The sequence below is a fragment of the Paroedura picta genome, chromosome 1 (assembly GCF_049243985.1).
Source record: "Paroedura picta isolate Pp20150507F chromosome 1, Ppicta_v3.0, whole genome shotgun sequence".
Taxonomy (NCBI): domain Eukaryota; kingdom Metazoa; phylum Chordata; class Lepidosauria; order Squamata; family Gekkonidae; genus Paroedura; species Paroedura picta.
The window spans coordinates 148,234,809-148,254,237 of NC_135369.1; the positions used below are offsets into that span (position 1 = coordinate 148,234,809).

The 19,429-nt window shown below is 43.5% G+C and overlaps 1 protein-coding gene across 11 annotated transcripts in view; it reads right to left on the reverse strand.

The window, feature by feature from the left end:
• Positions 1 to 5,097: 5,097 nt before the first annotated feature.
• Positions 5,098 to 19,429, reverse strand: part of PHF3 (PHD finger protein 3) — a 50,979-nt gene continuing 36,647 nt past the window's right edge. For all 11 annotated transcript variants that reach the window (XM_077307749.1, XM_077307740.1, XM_077307757.1 and 8 more), the window contains 7 exons: positions 17,166 to 17,297; positions 16,535 to 16,670; positions 15,495 to 15,693; positions 12,508 to 12,655; positions 10,465 to 10,554; positions 8,701 to 8,896; positions 5,098 to 8,216 (listed from right to left, as the gene is read on the reverse strand). In XM_077307749.1, coding sequence (XP_077163864.1) covers positions 6,058 to 8,216; positions 8,701 to 8,896; positions 10,465 to 10,554; positions 12,508 to 12,655; positions 15,495 to 15,693; positions 16,535 to 16,670; positions 17,166 to 17,297 — 3,060 coding nt within the window. In that variant the 3' untranslated portion in view covers positions 5,098 to 6,057. The remainder of the gene's footprint in view (positions 8,217 to 8,700; positions 8,897 to 10,464; positions 10,555 to 12,507; positions 12,656 to 15,494; positions 15,694 to 16,534; positions 16,671 to 17,165; positions 17,298 to 19,429) is intronic.

Below are 19,429 nucleotides of genomic sequence, written 5' to 3' on the forward strand. Positions count from 1 at the left end.
AATGACAGGGGTTCCCTATCAGGAAAGAAACAAAAAAAGGGCATGGTATGGAACGCCCCATTGTACGGCAAAGCCAAACAGCCGAGGCCTCCAGTGCGGGTAACTTGGACATTGGTCCCCATTAGTCAAGGAAAACATAATTACAGTGCATTCCATGGTTATGCAGAGTGTCTGCATGGTTATGCACTAACATTTTAAATGATCCAGGATTTTTCTTAAAACCCAATTTTTGTCCCACAAAGAAATAGTAACATTTTTTTCAGTTTGCTCAGCTTCTCCTCCAGCATGGTTTTAAAAGCTTATCTGTACCCTACTGCTGTGGTCCCCAACCTTATCACCGGGGACCAGTCAATGCTTGACAATTTTACTGAGGCTCAGGGGGAGGGGGTAGTCTTTTGCAGAGGGACGTTGCTGCCATTTTAAGTTCAAGTCCTAGCATTCCACCATAGCTGTGATTTAAACTAAAACTCAGGAAATGTAAAGCATCAATAAAAATTGTAAATGAAATTTTCTGAAGTATTTTGTGCACATGGACATTGTATTTCTGCTTATGCGTAACAAACATTTGATAAGTGGTTTTCAAATTCTTCCCCATCATACTGAGTGTTGACACCTTCACATCTATGTGTGAAGTTGAGATGATTTCAAGCGGTCTTCATAATAGCCATACTTGGAATTTCAGCTTCTGAAATGATGATCTGCTATCCTGCAAATAGGCTATAGTCTGTTTGGCTATTAAATCTGATGGGACACTACACAGAAATAAATGGAAAATAGCTGCTTTTAAACATGTACCTGAATAAGAAGGAATGAAGCCATTATTTCACATTGCCTGCAAATACTAGTAGCTCCCAAAACGATTATCTGCCATCATTTGCTTTGTGTGCTTATTGTTTGTGTTGGCTATTTCAAATTATATTGTTTTATGTCCAGAAAGCAGATTTGTTTGTCCATAATTGTTGCTTCCCTGTCTCCTGCAACAAGGGGTATGTAGAGAGGCCTAGATCATCAATGGCAGTGCTAATTTTATGTATGGTTCTCTGTTATAATGTAAACCGCCCTGAGCCTCCGGGGAGGGCGGTATAGAAGTATGATAAATAAATAAATAAATAAATAAATAAATAAATAAAATAATTCAGTGCAGTTAAAGAGATAGGAGCCAATGAGTTTATACCCTTGTCCTTTTGACTGGCTTGTCAATCCATGAGATAGAGAAACTTGCTTACACATCTTCCTTAGATTTTGTGCATCTGTGCTTAGACTCATGAAACAACTGGGAATATCTCATAATGTGAGACCTCTAAGGGGCATGGTCCTCTTCCAACAGTAAGAGCAAGTGAAAAAGCTTTGCCTTCTCTAGGGTAGCGATCCCCAACCTGTGGGCTGCGGACCACATGTGGTCCGTCGACTAATTGGAGGTGGGCCGCGAAGGACGCCTTCCTCCCCGGCCCTTTACTTCACCCCCCGCCACGACCCTTTACAACACACTTCGGGTGTCATTGTCTCCCATCACTCCCAGATGGGACTATCTCGTTGTAGAGAAACAAGCTCAGGGTTCCCACTGATTTGTCATTGTCATGAGTTAAAATTTCCATGAAAATGAAATGTTCCTTATGTTCATTGTTGTGGCGTGTCTGTATCTTATTTTGAAGGGATGTTTAAACATTACCATAGCGATCAGAGAGCGTTAGGGCAGTGGTTGAGAGTAGAGGAGTAAACTACCCCCCCAGGCCTCAGTAAAATTGTCAAGCGTTGAGTGGTCCCCGGTGATAAAAAGGTTGGGGACCACTGCTCTAGGGCAGGGATCCTCAACCTGTGGTCCTCCAGATGTTCGTGGACTACAATTCCCATGAGCCCCTGCCAGCATTTGCTGGCAGGGGCTCATGGGAATTGTAGTCCACGAACATCTGGAGGACCACAGGTTGTGGATCCCTGCTCTAGGGGACTTGAATAAAAGACCTACTATTCCTCAGCTGTTAGGTTGCATGCTAAAACACTCTCATCCTTAAATGAAAAGTATTCATCCCAATGCCCCGTTTTCCTATCCTAGAACAGTGGATTTGACCTCATGTGGTGTCCCACTGCTCATGGCAAGGGATCTCAAACAATCTAAATGCCTTGACGCACTGGGCTGCTGCTTGAGGAGTCCGGGGAACTTTGACAGAACTTCCCTTGCTTCATTGCTTCATCAAACCCCCCCCCCCCAACTTCCATCCATTTTAAGAATATACCATTATCAGTTGCAACAGCAAAATGTGGTTCTTGCTACCTAAAAGCCTGCTGGTAGGTTGCCCAGAATGCTAAGGCTTCAGCATTTTAAAAGCCTGAACTACTTCACACCACCTCTTGTCAGTAAATACCCACTACGAGGCCTACGTCAGCAATGAGGGACTTTTACGAAAACAGGAAGGTGATTAAAGAGGGGAAAGGTGGATGGTTGTTGCTTATTCCTCAGCAGCCCTGAGGAAAAAGTGCTTCAGAGCAAAAGACTTTGAGATATTTTTCTAATAGCTGGGGGGTGGGGGGACAACAAGCTTCATGTCTGGTCAGCTAGCCAGAATGGTGAAAGCATACAAACTTTTTTCCTTCAGACTTTATGACTCAGGCCTGTGCATGAATACTCCCAAACACACAGAAAGGAAATGTGCGTTGTCTTTTTTTCTAATACTCACCAATGCTATTCCAAGATTCACTCAAAGACATAATTCAAACTATCTGATGGAACATTTTGGAATAGGATGATACTTATTAAATTTGCAGATGATACTAAACTGGGAGGGGTAGCAAACACAACTGAAGACTGCAACAGGATGATCTTGATAGGCTCGAGAAGTGGGCTAAATAATAAAATGAAGTTCAATAGGGACAAATGTAAAGTTCTGCATTTATGTAGGAAAAACCAAATACACCAATATAAGATGGGGGAGACTTGTCTTGACAGTAGCATGTGTGAAAAGGATCTAGGAGTCTTAGTAGACCATACATTAAACATCAGTCAGCAGTGTGACTCAGTGGCTAAAAAGGCAAATGGGATTTTGGGCTGTATCAAATGGGAGTATCGTGTCCAGATCACTAGAGCTTTACTCTGCTCTAGTTTGGCCTCACTTGGAGTACTGTGTTCAGTTTTGGGCACCCCAGTTGAAGAGGGATGTTGACAAACTGGAACGTGTCCAGAGGAGGGCAATAAAGATGGTGAGGGGTTTGGAGACCAAGACATATGGAGAAAGGCTGGGGGAACTTGGTCTGTTTAGCCTAGAGAGATGACTGAGAGGGGATCTGATAACCAAAGGTTTCCATGTAGAGGATGGAGCAGAATTGTTCTCTTGCCCCAGAGGGACAGACCAGAACAAATGGGATTAAATTAATGCAAACGAAATTCCGTCTAAACATCAGGAAGAAGTTCCTGACAGAGCAGTTTCTCAGTGGAACAGGCTTCCTTGTGAGGTGGCGGGTTCTCCATCTTTGGAAATTTTTAAACAGAGGCTAGATAGCCATCTGATGGAGAGGCTGATTCTGTGAAGGCAAAGGGGTGGCAGGTTACAGTAGATGAGCGATTGGGATGTGAGTGTCCTGCATAGTGCAGGGGGTTGGACTAGATGACCCATGAGGTCCCTTCCAACTCTATTATTCTATGATTCTATGACTTTCAACTACAACCTGCCCCCTTAAAGAGTTGCCTTTAGGTTACAAAAAGATTAGAGGTGAATGACAATCTATTTTATCTCTTCTCACAGCTAGAATAATGCGGCTGGAATAACTCTCAAAGATTTGTCAGCGACCCAAGAATAAAGATTCAGACAGATATAGTATGGGGACTAGGTTTTCCCCTTTCCCCAAGTAATGAGAGGACCACCTTATAGCTGCAAGGATTCTGGGGTACTCAAGAGTTAACAAAATCATCGAACCTCTCTCAACAGCAACCAACCTCCTCCTCAACTCTTCCGCCACACCACCCAATACTTTTCCATGAGATAACACAGCTGATCAGATGGTGTCCCCATGGGTTGGGAAGTCTATGGTGCCACATGTATTTGTAGCAAGAGGTTCGGTATTTCAAGCATGTTAACATTTACATGCAAGTTAATGAAGGTTTTGTACTCTGTTAACATACGTGATCTACTAAAAACAGTTTTTCTTTTGTGAATCTCACTTCTTCCAATAAAAACGTCATCAACCACTGTATTAAAGCTGCCAGGAGAGCCAAGCAAGGATGGGCCAGAGGAGTGAGAGCTGAGAGCTCACAGCCAAGTTTGCTTTAACAGGGAGAGACCTCCACATGGCATGTAGATCCAAGGGCCAGCTTCTCCTGCAGCATGAAAAGCCAAGCCTGTAGTATTTTTCTTTTCGGATTTTTCTTTTTGGACCTGAAAAATTTGGGATTTCCAAAAAATCCAAGTACCATACCAGTATTAGAATCTGGGATTTGTTAGAAATACCAAATTAGAGGGGGGGGGCAGAGGGGACAGTAAAACCAAATTGGAAACTATAGTTGTGTTTTACACCCCAACATTGTATGGTATAGCATTGAAGAAAAATTCTATAAAGCCATGTGCAAGGTTGCAATTAGTTATACTTAAGTAGGATAGAGCCTCTTGTGGTGCAGAGTGGAAAGCGGCAGAAATGCTGTCTGAAGCTGTTTGTCCATGAGGTTGGGAGTTGACTCAGCCTTCCATCCTTCCGAGGTCGGTAAAATGAGTACCCAGCTTGCTGGGGGGTAAACGGTCATGACTGGGGAAGGCACTGGCAAACCACCCCGTATTGAGTCTGCCATGAAAACGCTAGAGGGCGTCACCCCAAGGGTCAGACATGACTCGGTCCTTGCACAGTGGATACCTTTACCTTTACCTTTACTTAAATGGATAGGATTTTGAAATAGCCTAACAATTTGTTTTAATCACATAGTACTGGAAGTTTTTTCTGATACCAAAGTGCAAAAAAAAAAAAGATCTATATTCATAGGTAAGGTGATTTTTGCAAGAAGATTCTTTATATGCATAATGCTCTTAATTTTACTAATTTCTTCAAAACAGGATGTCGAACATAATAGTGCAATGTTATCCAACAGAAACAGCAATGTACTATACCTTGCCACAGAAATCACAAGAAATGTACGGATCTATTTATTAAAAGCCCTGGGGTTATTAGAAATCACCAGGAATTGTCAAGCCAAGCCACATTTATACATCTCTTCATTATAGCAGTTTAGCCTATCGCTTCACATCTATTAAAATCAAACAAACAGCTGTGAAAGGCTTTATCATTTGTAGAATCAAAATATCCCTTGAAATATTTACATTTTACAATATAAAGGATAGCAAAACACATGTACAAGCTTAGGTATTCAAGTTTTTGAAGCACAAGAAATGGTTGAAAATTAATTGAATACAAATCATATCATAAAGGCTAAAGTTGTAAAAAATCTTATTAAAATATAAGTGCGTCCTAAAGCAATAAAATCTGGACCACGCAGCCTTCTGATTTCTGCTCACAAACTGTTTCAGGTGTTCGGCAAATATGCAAAGGTCAATACTGCTACTTTTTCATTTTTTCTTCTTCTGAATCTTTAAACACCCCTACTGAATTTTATATCGAAACACGAATTCTGAGATTCTGTAGCAATGCTCTGTTGGGCACTGCAACTTAAGGTATTCATAGTACAAAATTCAACATTATAGCAACTCAAGCATCTTAAAACAGAGGAGAGCACAAGTCACCAATGGTGGCAAATACGTCCTGATGAAAGCAAAATTTGATCAATGAGCTTTATGTGTTTTTTTATTGCATATTAAAAAGAAAATCTTGTCTGTACAAGCCATGTATTTTAACTGTTCAACTTTTGCTCCTAAGTCAATATATAATGTAAAATAAAAAGAATAAGGGGTACTCAGACTGGTACCAAGCCAAACAGAAGGAAAACGCTAAGAGTGAACAACAAAAAGGAAAAATTGATGGCACAATTATACCCAAACATATTTTACAGAGTTTGAAGACATATTTAACACAGATTATTTTTGTTTATTTAAAACTTTAAAAGACAGCCTGTGCCCTTTGTGGCTTTCACCTTTTGCTTTTGCTTCGGTCACTGTGGTCCCTGTCCTTGTGATGCCTATCTCGATTCTTTTCACTCTCTCGCTCTCTATGCCTCTCCCTACTTTTCTCCCTCTCTTTTTCCTTCTCGTTAGCCCGCTCTTCAGTTTTAGGAGCATCCTTCTTTTCAGGATTTCTACTTTCTCGCGAGGATTTCCCTTCAGAGTCCTTATCGCTGTGCGAAAGTCGTGACCTCTCTTTGTCCCGATGCCCTTCTTCCCTGCTTTTTCTGTCTCTTTCTTTCTCCTGGGTTCTATCTCTATGTCTGTTCCTTTCGGAATCTGGCTCCCAGTCATGCCTCCCTTTCTTCTGGGGGTAAGACTCACTGTAAAACCGCTGCCTATGTGGGTCACTTTTCTTCCTACTGAAGGTTCTCTCCAAATGTGGGCCTTGCCTGCCCCAAGGGTCACTATGACGCCTCTCTGGCCTTCTGTTGTCTCTGCTCTGATAGAAGGGCTCTGGCCCGGAGAATCTCGCCGGTTTGTGTGCCAGCGACGGAGCTGGTGGGACGGGTCCGACAAAGGGTGGAGGCTGACCTGGCAGATGCATCATAGGGGGCCAGGGCAGCAGAGGGTTCTGAGCAAAACCAAAGCCTGGAGGAGGGACAAGTGGCGGGGGCAGATGGGGAGGAAACCCAAACACAGGGCTGTTTGGCAGAGGAAAGTTAGGAGAAATAGCTCCTTGGAACTGAAAAGCGGGCGGAACCGTTTTGGTGTGAGGAAAATTGGGCTGCGGAGTCCTTATTGGCGAGAAGTTTCCACTTGTAACAGGACTACCTATTTTGGTGGTGAACTCCGCATGGCAAGAATTGTCAGTTCCAAACTGAGATGACGAGGGTGGGGGTGGGGGTGGCAATAAGCCTCTTCTAGCTGAATGGACCGTCTCAATGCTTTGCATCAGTGCTTTTTCCTGGGACTGATTTGTCTCCTCCGGCTGGGAAGAACAGGCGCCATCTGCTGTAGTTGCCGCTGAGGCTGCTGTCGCCTGGCATGCTTGACTATTGCTCTGATCTAAGTTGAGATCATTTCCTGAAGACTGTTTAGCATCTTCATCGGCCTCTTCCGTTTCTGAAGTGTCCAGTGGTTGGCTATTCTGGATGTCCTCATTTCTGACACTGTCGCCTTCGCTCTCTGAAGCGTTGCTCGGTTGGCTTCGTCCTGCTGCTTGCCTTGGATCCCTTTTAAGATTAATAAATTGCGGCGATTTTGTGCTATTAACAGCCATAGTATCAACAGGTGCTACGGTGGCATTATTGCTCCCAACAGCCTTTCCCAAGCCCAGTGAGACAGGGCAAGTGGCGGTCCTTTTATCTTCCTGAGAAGCATTATCTGCATTTCCCAACAACATGCTGCTTTCAGTGGTCTCTTTGGTTTCTTTGTTCTGCGACAGAATAGCTAAGTTAGCTAAAAATGCTTCTGTAGAGACATCTGGCGGTTTCCCCTTAAGACTCAGGCTTGTCAGATTTCCTGAAGGGCATGGGACCTCAACTACTGGTGCATCAGCAGCTGATATATTATCTGAGGACTCTTTTGAACCGGCCTGGTTATTCTTCGTTTCTTCGAGTCCAGGGGTTACTACAGGAATGTCCATTTCCTCTTCTTTCATGCTTGCCTGTTTTTCAGACAGGTTTTCATTAGCCGGATGATCTCCTGTGGACTGGGAATGTTCAGGCATCTGCCCTGTCGTACCCAGAAGACTTTGAAGAATATCATCTACTGGCAATGGTTTACTCACTAAGTCCAGAGCCAATGACTGATTTTCCCATCCAACCAGAACTCCAGGAAGGAACCGCAGCGGCTTGGGTGGCTCATGTTTTACGGTCTCCACAGAAGGTTCACTGGCTGTGACTTCTTCTGAATTAGACTGCTGAGACTTCAGCCTTTGTTTGTGCAACACAGCTGTGAAGGAGTTAAAAAAGTCATTTTCCTCCTCTTTTTCCATTGCTTCGGAAAGAACCACTTCGGGTTTGCTGAGCTTGCTTTTCTTTTCTGGAGGCAAGCTTGTGGAGCCGCTTTCAAGGCTTTCTTCCGTAGGACTTGTGCTAGCATTACCAGCTGCACTTGTCTGTCTTTTTAACTTCTGGCGAATGATCAGCCCAAGCAGCAAATTGGGTCGGTGAACTTCAATTCCTGTGTTTAAACAATCAGAACAGCAGAGTCAGTGAGATGTTATGCATATCACACGAGACAACTGTTTCCATCCACAATCTACCTGTGCCCCTGCCAACTCCTAAAACTCAAAGAGGTCCATGAGAAACACTAGTCAGATTTCCCTCTATGCCTAGCAAGCGTGGCTTATGGAGGATTCCTATTCTGCAAAATATTTATTTCCTGTTACAAGAAGAACAAATTTGGTTAACGAGCTGAAGGCAGCAGAAACTTAAGACTCTTGTAAAGCTATCCACACAAAAATGCTTCTTGCTAAGAGTGGTTTTCCAAGTTGCATTTAGGAGATATGCCAATGGTCCCAGGATAAAAACAATATAAAAAATGACTTTCTCGTTTGGGGAGTGATTCAATCCTATCTCAACAGACTAATCTTAACAAAACAAGATCTCAATCAAGCACATTTCTTAAGCCCTATATAGGTTTCCAGTCCAGTTTTGTTACCTACCAGGACCATCAAATGGCACCAACTGATGTGGAATTTTATCAGAGGCACCTAAAGGGATAATATACAAATCCTTGATTTGCTTCATGTTATTAGCTGCAACGCCATAACGCTTTCTGCTGCTGAAATATGCGAACAGCAAGGTGTATGAAATTTGATCCTCTTCAGTCACAGGGGTGAACCGAACCACACAGATTTCCTATTGTGAGGGGGAAAAGTGTAAGGTAGTTTATTTACAATTTGTATTCTCATTCTTATCAGTAGAATTCAATACTTCAGAACCATTACTAGCCATCTGTTATCTATCCCACCACTTAAGGTTGCCCATATAGAATTAATCACAGTCCAGAGGATTGATTTGTATCCGTGGAATGGGATTCCTGAAGAAGGCAGGGGCATTTTCAGGAGGGGTTGCAAAGTCTGCTTGTATGCCAGGCTATATGAGGGGGGGAGATCTGTGGTTTGTAAGCTGCCTTTGTCAGCCCCTGGCTTATGCCATGGTAGATCGACCAATGTCCCAAGATTCTACTCGGGCAACGGCTGATGCTCTCTTTTAAGTACCCCCTCCTGGTTTTTCAGGCCCTTGGGCCATCTGATTTCTTATCACACTCTGAATATTCTGGCTGCTATTTCCACCTTTAGGTATTAAGCTGTAAATCATGCATATTCTTTGAAGATCACAGACTGTAGGAACAAATCGCATGAAGAGGGGGGACAAACCAGGCTCTATATCTGTCTCAAATCTCTGCAAGTGGTCAGCTTCAGCTATGAAGCATACTATGTAAACATTAGTATCTCTCTCCAATAAACTGAAAGTTCTTTCTGAGGTTCAGTGTTTGCATTCTTGGGAAAAATTGCCATGGGACATGACAGCCTTGAACCAAAAGGAAACATGGGATAAAAATGAATAATAAATAAATACTACTGAAACCAGCAACACCTCTTTTCTGAAATACTAGGAAAAGGACTTTAAAAAAACTTTGGAATGCTTATGCACTCAGATATAAAATAATATAGGCCAGCTAGCCTTTTAAAATCGTAAGATCAGTTCTGTCCTGTTGAAATAGCTTCCTGGGGCTCCGAGAAAGCATAACTTGGCAAAGCCCATTAGTGGTCAGTCTTGAGAAGGACATTGTTCACTCAAGCACTGATGATCAAACTACTACCAAGCTGAAGAGGTCTCTCCACAATATTTTTCATTTCACCAATGGCAGAGAATTTCGATCAAAAATGGTGGTGAAAGTGCCATGAATCACAGCCAACCCCGTAAGATTTTCAACCCCATAGGATGAAGAAAAGTTGGTTATTATATGCCGCTTTTCTCTACCTGAAGGAGGCTCAAAGCGGCTTACAGTCTCCTTCCCTTTCTTCTCCCCACAACAGACACCCTGTGGGGTGGGTGAGGCTGAGAGAGCCCTGATATCACTGCTCGGTCAGAACAGCTTTATCAGTGCTGTGGGGAGCCCAAGGTCATCCAGCTGCTTGCATGTGGGGAGGAACGGGGAATCAAACCTGGAGTTCCAGATTAGAGGTTCGCTCTCGTAACCACTACACAAATCTGGCTCTCAAGCTGGAGCCCCATAGGACCAAGAAGTGCTGGCCTCACTGCTGGAGATTTGAGGAAAGATCCATTCCAAAAACTGGGGGGAGATTAGAAAATGTTTTTGTGCTTCTGATTGTTTTAATGATGTTGTCACACACCCTGAGCTGTACAGGAAGGGCAGAGTAGAAGAATAAAGATTCATGTATTCATTTATGTAACTTTACCTTTGTCCCTGAAGCTTTTATTTTTTCAACATATTCCCAAACAGTCTGGGGTGATATTCTGCCACCTACTTGGATACTATCAGGCAAATCCTATAGCCAGGAGGGGGAAAAAAAGATTATAACTACATTTTTATTTTTCAAAATAACACTTTCTACTGAAATACTCAATTATAAAATTAACACCAGTCTGACAATATACAGTAGAACTGTGACACAGTACACTCTTCTTAACGGTGGATTAAGATTATCACTAAAATTTTCAGATTGAATATTTAAAGTAGAGTTCTACCGATTGAACGTGTGGCAATTTACAAACGCAATACCAGAAAATGAGCACCAGCAAAAACAGGCAGAGAAAGTTAGACTTAGACCAGGGTTTAAATTTGTCAGTCTTTCACTCTTTCTAAAATGGAAACAGGAGTGATCTACATGCTGAAATAAAGATGAAAAATTACCCTGAACTGGCAACTACCCAAGAAAAACTGAAGCTGTTGTAGACAAAAAGTAAATATCAAGGGGGTTTCTAAAAATCAAGTGCAATGGTTGCAGACCTTATTTTTATATGTCTGAGCAAACACAATGCCACTGTTTGTGCTTTGGCCTGGTGAAAAGCATGCTGAAGATGTCGTCATTTAGATAAGAGTGTATAACAGTGCCAAGAAGGGGAAGGAGTACTGCAAAAGATGCAAAATATACCTTTCAGTTTGTCTCATCTAGAATCTGGGGGCTGTAGCAAGATCGCACATGCAGACTTGAGGCATTTGTCTGCCGTGAGCCAAACCTTCCAAAGAAAAGCCACTGAGTACGGTACGGATTTTCTGTTGCATGTGTTCTCAGTGCACTGCATTTCTATCTACCTAATATTGTTTACTTTTTAACATGTCATATTTAAAACTTATGCTTTGTTCAGACTCGTGCAATTCTAGTCCCACAACACTGTTTATTAGATGTCTCATATAATCCACCTTGACTCTCAGTGAGAAAGGCTGACCATCTGAACATCTGTTCTGAATATATCTTTCCCTTCTTCATAATTTGTTAAGGGCTAAGTGGGCGGAGAGTGGATGGGACCAGTTGGGGTGAAGGGCCAATCGGAAGGTGCGAAGCAGTTCTAGCCAATCGGATGAGGGCACAATCTAGGCCCTCACCAGGACAGGCCAGAAACTCTTCTAGGCCCTCACCAGGACAGGCCAGTAAGCGACGGGGAAGCGGCAGGACACAATGAGTAAAGAAGGCGGCCTTCCCCTCAGGCCTAGAAGCACACCTGGGGCCTCAAAGAGGCCCCGGGTGTGCTTCTAGGCCCGAGGGGAAGTACGCGCAGCTGCCAGGGAGGGGGGGGGGAGAAGCAGGCCTTCCCACTGGGCCCAGAAACACAGCATCCTATGTGTCTGATGACGCCTCTATGTGCCTGATGGGTGGCCATGGCGGGGGGTGGGCTTTCAAAGCCCATTCTCACGAACGGGCTTTGAATCTGTCTAGTCTAGTCTATATAGAGGATGCGGGAAGGAGCTGGGACTCATTGCCTAACCACCAATCAGGTAGGCTGTCCTGGCTGTCCCATCCCTAATTGGTCATCTGTCCAACGAATGGCCAATCAGGAAGGATGTCCTGCCCATGGCCTTTTTGGGGTGGGGGGAGTAACGAAGACTCTGCCATTGCTCCTTCCCTTGTCTCAGCCAGGCCTGCTGAGGCCTGGGCAGGCCGTTTCAGGGCAGGGGGGAAGTAATGGAGTCCCCACCACCACTCCTCCCCCTGCACCGAAAAGGCCTGCTGGCTGGGAGGAGCCTAATGCCTGTTGTATTTTTAGGCACAATGGGCTTTTTGGGTAGTATGTAACATAAAAGAAATGAATAAATAAGCAAACTACTGACAACACTTCTTAGTGGTTTTACACAAGCTCACTCACACGTACCACACTACACTGCAATGGCAACTCCAGAATTTATTCCCAGGTTAACAGTTCTGTGTTGCATAATTGGGGAGCGGGTGGGGATGAAAGCACCTAAAATAAATTGCACACATAGGAATGCACACACACATTACCTCTGTTAAACTTTCAAAAGAACCAGATATCGGATAAGCTTTGATAACAAACTTTGCGACAGACGGCATGTTGATAAAGCCTTTCCAAATAAAGTTCAGACGAGCTAGAAAGAGTGTTTCACTTTCAACAGTGCCTGGTGTTTCTGATCTGGAGGGGGAAAAAAACATTAAAGAATAAAATGCCAGATCCAGTACAAGCAAAAAAGGACTTCTGCCAGGTTGTAGTCTATCCTCACTTGCATTTCCATCTGTGCAAAATCTTGTGCAACCAATTCTTAGCACTATAAGGTCTAGCTTATAATCAGGGCCAGGCTGATCTGATATCATCAGATCTTGGAATCTAATTACTGTCAGGAAGTATAGGGTTTCTACGCAACGACAAGCAATGGCAAACCACCTCTGAATCTCCCTTGCCTTGAAAACCTGTTTGCTGTTACTATAAGTAAGTTGCGAACTGATTGGGGGCTGGGGGGGGAGGAGTCCAAGGGGGGAAGTGCTGGGTGTTGCATACGATATTGTGCAAGCAGAACCATGCGAAGTTGATTTATGCTTCTACTCGCTCACTGCTGGATGCTCACTCCTACAGTTCCACCAGGTTTAGGCCAGAGGAAGCTTCAGAAACTGCTGGCCTCTCTGTCTGACAAGGCTGAAACACTGACTGAACCCTCCCATACCCATGAGAGATGGCATTATGGACAATTTAAATATTTTAGAACATAATATTTAATTTGGAACTTTAATGTTTTAAAGTTAAATTTTTATATATATTAGATTATATATATGCTAGTAAAAAAGCCCATTTTAGAAAATGGGCATTGGAAGGACAGCGGGCCACCTCATGAGGCAGCAACTTGCCTGCGAAGGGCTCTCACCCTTCCAAGCGGGGAGGGAAAGCCCCCCCCACTGGCAGTGGGGCTTGTCTGCGACATGGCGAGAGCCCTTCGTGGGGCAAGCAGTGTGAGAATGCCCTCCCCCAGCAGCAGCGCACCTGTGGAGCTGCCGGATGGGTGACGGTGTTTGTTGGACGGTGTTTGTTGGACGGTGTTTGTTGGACGTCAAGCTCCAGGAAGAGCACGAGCCAGCGAAGCAGCCTCCTCGGCTTGCGCTCAGCTCATGGAGGCAGGCGCTCCAGGGCCTGGGCCAATCCGGACGCGCTCAGCTTTGCTGGGTGTGTCCGGATTGGCCCGCTGGAGCTAGCTGGCCTGGTGGTTCCGGTGTCCCAGACAGGGCCCGGACACCACCCGGACAGGGCCGCCCAAGATGGCCCTTTCAGAATTATAAAGAGGAACTTATGGTAAGGATATATATATATATAAAATTTATAACCTTGCTCTGAGTTTCCAAAGACAGGGCAATATATAAATATCTAAATAGATAAATAAATAAGCTAAACAAATTGCCCAGCTTATGAAATTGGGGGAGGAGTACAGAAAAAACCAAAGAACAGAGGCTGGACAACTACAATAAATAAATGGATGCAAGATCTGCAGTAGCTTCAAGGTGTTTGCTTAGTGCTCCCCGCCAATATGGTTTTTATTGGTTGAAAGCATCATTAAGAAGACAATAACCAATAAACAGCAAAATCACCAAATATTTAAATGCCTTTAAGATATTTACAGGAAAAATATGATGGAGATCATAATTCTTGAATATGCAAAGCAAAATTCCGCAGGGCCTGTAAGACAGAGCTCTTCCACCAGGTCTTTGCTTGAGGCCGGGCTGGTTAAGCTTTGGGCTCCCCCCTTGAGCAAATTAGATCAGTGAGGCTCCCTTGACTTCCCCATATATATTCATCTGTCTGTCGAGCTGGGGGAGGGAGGGTTTACCGCTGCTGTCTGGAATTGGTTGTTTTAGTTGTAATGGGGTTATGGTTTTATGGAGGGTTTTAATGTAGGGTTTTCACACTGTTAGCTGCCAGGTGCCGTGTCCCAGGATTGGCAGGATACAAGTGGGAAAATAAAATAAATAAATGAATGCACACAGATGGGTTGCTGTTGAGGGTATTAGGGGCACTGCCAAGAAAGTGTAATCTGTCAAGTATTTACAGAGGCAACTGAAATATATGGAATTTTTGAATGTAAATTATTCCAATCCCAGCAAAGCAAACGAACAAAACGAAAAATAGGTGGATTTTTTTATTAGTTTAAGATGAATTTTGATTAGTTTAAGATGAAATTATCAGAGCATTTGCAATATTTAAATATTTAGTTATAAAATGGAGTTGATACAAATTTCATTTGGCTACCTAGGGGAGCAGTCTAAATAGCACTATTAGGCATACCCAAGCACAAAGTCATGCATAGCAGGAGTTATTTTCTTAAGCAGCAGAACTCCGATGTATAACCACTTTTCATGACTTTCCCATGCAACATGGTGTGTTGCTCTACAATGTACCACCCTTCATGTGCCCACTGCACCATTTATGCTGTCCCTGAGGATCCACTGATTCTGCACCACAACCAGAATGGAATTTGAGGGTGGGCTGCATGAAGGGAGGGGGGGCAGAAGAAATCAGCAGCTCCTCTTAAATACCTTTAATTTGTAACTGCAGACATAGTTACGGGTTGTTGTTTGTAAGTTCATGAGTATTTGTATATGATAACATTTCTGCAGTCTTGACCATATCTTTACAGTCAGTACTTCTTTGCTTGCATGCAACATAAGAAGCACCAGACTTGAAAAAAAAATCAGATTCTTTTTGGGTAAAGGCATGTCTGCTGCACTAAGAAGTGAACTTCATTCTAAGTTCAGAAACTCACTGCAGCCGTATCATCAAGCCTCAATCAATAAACAAAAATGCAAAAACCCTTTAAAAATGACCGTCTATTTGCCCTTGTCTGGGGATCATGGCCTCATGGAATGGTGAACAGGTTTTCCTATTTTAAACGATGTAGTTGCATAATAATTTCCACTTATTTTTGCAGCGAACACTCATAACATCATATGCATAGGAGTCAAAATTGTTTTTAATAGTAGTAAAATATTACCTAGGGGTTGCAGTAGAGGCATGAGCCAGATTTGGTAATTCTACCTCTTCCTCTAATAATTCTGAAGCTAAAATATTTGTTGTTGAGGACAGGGCATCTGCAAGGTTTTCTGCCTCGTTGTCTGACGGTTTTCGGGCAACTCCAACGGACACTTTCACTTTTTTCCCAGAAAGGTCATCATTAGGCGGTGCCATTCGACCTTAAAAAAAGTAAGTTAGAAAGTTTCACTGTTTTAATTCACATCTTACAAGAATTGTAAAAATACAATCTTAAAACTTACTGACAGTTCTCACTAAAATGCTTTAAGGTCCTATTGCCGGAAACGAAATGCCAAGGCCTTCTGTGTTTTTGAACGTCGCAGTGAAACAGTTCAACCCTCTCCAAGAATACACAGGGATTCACAGTAAGAACCAATGTGCTTCAGGCACAAGTCCCATCTAAGAATCCAGTCAAGGTTACTGGCTGGTTCTTAATAGCTGGCTAAGATTCCTGGAGGGGATGACAAGTTGAATGGCATAGTAAAGCCTGATCTTGTCCCAACTTGGAAGCTAAGCAGGGTCAGGACTAGCATGGGCGACCACCAAGAAAGACTTCACAGGGGAAGGCAACAGTAAACCGCCTCTGCTTAAAAACCCTGTGGGGCTGCCATAAATTGGCTTAACCTGAGAACACTTCACACACATGTGTGATTTATGATCATCATCCTGTAAAATGGAAGGAGCAGAGTTTTGTCTTTCTTTGTCTTGTACTCTGAAGGCAAATCAGGGCCCATGAAATACAACTTAATGTCAGAGATCAACCCTCCTCTCCATCTCCACTATCATACTAAACGTGCAACTGTTGAGAGAAAGCAGGCTGTCCTCTCTGTCTCTGAAGTACACCATGAAGCCACTCTGCTCCCACAGAGCAGTTCCCATTCTTCCCTCTTTCCAGAACTGAGATCAAGGTGATTTTATCAGCAATTCTATGCCACATAAATTCCAAAGGACCAGGCAGGTGAAGCAATATGCTCTGACATTTAGCACGCTACTCAATATTACCTATGCAAATTTTACAGTTGAGATCAAAGAGATGATGTCTGTGCTGACTTGTTGTATCAGGAATGGCAGATTCATCAACGTCTTTATCTTTTTCTGTCTCCTCTGTCTTTTCCATAACCTTAACTGAAACAGATTCCTGCACACAGCAAGACAGTTATTAATTCAAATATACATGACAAACACTTCCCCATCCTTCACAGACATCTAACAGAAACACTGCTTAATACTTGCCAAGCAATGCATAATAATAATAATAATAATAATAATAATAATAATAATAATAATAATAATAATAATTTACTAGAAAAGCCACTCCATATTAGAAATACTTCAAAAACTAGAGGAAAGGGGAGGATAAGACAAGTCGTGTTCTGTTGCAATCCACACACACATTCTTTTACACATATGAATAGGCTCCCAATAAGGATCTATTGCCTGCATGGAAAATGTGTCAGTTCAGATCTATTCCCAGGCCTCCGCAAATTGACCAAAATGAAGGCATTATTTATTATTTATTTTAATTACTTCAAGTACAGGCCGTCTTACTCAGGGAGATTCAAGGCAGACCGCACATTTTTAAACAATGTCGCATTATAGGAAAAAAAGAACACACAATATTTTGTCATTTTACCTGAAGTTCCACGACTGCTTCTTGTTCTTTTGCTGGCGTTTCACTCTCAATCTCTATTTCACCTTTATGAGTAATTTTTGTTATTGGTCGCCTTTCAACTTCCCTCTGCTCTTTTTCAATCATTTCAATGGTCTATAAAATATCAAAGACTAGATTAGTTACACAGTGTGGATATTTATTATCACGACACCAGAAGACCGGGAAACGCACTTGAAAGAAGAGCCAGCAAGACCAACAGGAAGCAGCGACAATGACTATTTGTGTGCCATCCAGTCCAGGAGCTTTACCACTCTTAAACTGTTTGATTTCACTTCACTATGGGGTGGAAACGGAATCAATGCTCGTCCAAAAGTCTAATGCAGAAGCCAAGCCAGACCAATAGCAGGCAGAGACAATGACCATGAGCGTGTTTTGCAGCAAGAGAGGCAGCATCTCTAGCTCCCTTAAGCATCAAGGATACTAGGTTATGCCCTACTAAGATATGGAATCTATGTGGATAACACGCCATGTGGACTAGAGGAACTGTAGTGAAGAAAAGGATTCAGGTGAAGTAATTCCTCCTTCCAACCATAAAATCTCAAAAGTTCCAGAGAAATAACAAAGCAACCTCTCCCAATCCCCCCTCCTCACTACCTCCACTGACCCATGTGGTTTTTTGTCCATGTGGGTGCCATCAAGACTGCCAGTATCAGTTCTGGGAGTGTAGTCAGAAAGGGATGCTGGGGGAAAGGGAATTCAGGAAAGATTACAACCCACGGTTCCATATTGTTTGTTGATATGTGTGGTTCTGCATTGGTGATAAACTTGGAGATAGATTTCTCCTGGGGCAGATTCACCCCAGAGAATACTGTATCCAAGCACCCACTTACACTGGGCTGAAGGCATTTATTCCTTTGGGGACAAAGGATAAACTAGCAACAAGATAATCACCACAACTGCTAGTGAATAAGCTTTTTGTTGAGTTCTGCACATATGTATGCATTCACCTCACGATCACAGCGAATGTATCCCTTTTTTTCCTCACATACAGAGGAATGGTTTAAGGATTTGCAGGGCCCATAGCATCAGAGCCAGTTTAAGGATTTGCGGGGCTCTAGCAGAGTACAATTGCAATGGAAGCAGCAATATTGGTGGTGGAAGGGCCCCCCACAGTGGAAAGGGATGTCATTCCCAGTGTCCTTAAAGAGAGAAAAGGGGGAAGGAGGCTACAGTCCTGTTCCATGGGGGGGGACAGCACAGGAAGCGCAGGGACCCCAGGAAGCACAGGGACCATAGCACATGCTACATGTGCCACATGGATAAACTGGCCCTGCACACACATACACAGCAGACACTCAGTTACATCGGATTAACAGGCTGGGTGCTGTTGGGCTGAAGGAGAAATGTGTCTTTAGTATCTGAGACAGGTCAATCTGACCTCCACTCTTCTACATCCCAAGGTGAACAAAAAGAAGAAGAGTTGGTTCTTATATGCCGCTTTTCTCTACTCAAAGAAGTCTCAAAGCGGCTTACAATCCCCTTCCCTTTCCTCTCCCCACAACAGACACCCTGTGAGGTGGGTGAGGCTGAGAGAGCCCTGATATCACTGCTTGGTCAGAACAGCTCTGTCAGTGCTATTGGCAAGCCCAAGGTCACCCAGCTGGCTGCATGTGGGGGAGCGCAAATCGAACCCGGCATGCCAGATTAGAAGTCCGCTCTCCTGACCACTACACCAAACTGGCCTGCACTCACTGTGCAACCAAAGCACACATATCCATGGCACCCATTCCTGCCATTAGACTACCCAAAAATTATGTGTATACTGGAACTGAAATAATATCTGCCTTTTGCTACCAAGTATCACCTGAACCAACTATCAACTAAGAGCCTCTTGTGGCGCAGAGTGGTAAGGCAGCGACATACTATCTGAGGCTCTGCCCATGAGGCTGGGGGTTCGATCCCAGCAGCCGGCTCAAGGTTGACTCAGCCTTCCATCCTCCAGAGGTCGTTAAAATGAGTACCCAGCTTGCTGGGGGGTAAACGGTCATGACTGGGGAAGGCACTGGCAAACCACCCCGTATTGAGTCTGCCATGAAAATACTAGAGGGCGTCACCCCAAGGGTCAGACATGACCTGGTGCTTGCCCAGGGGATGCCTTTACCTTTTTTCAACTGAACACCATAAGTACTTTATATTATTTCCCTTGGTGTAAGCTGAAAATGCACACATTAAGGCTTGGATTCAATGACCCTGTTCCCATTGAGCTTCTCCTCCTCAGCTGCTGA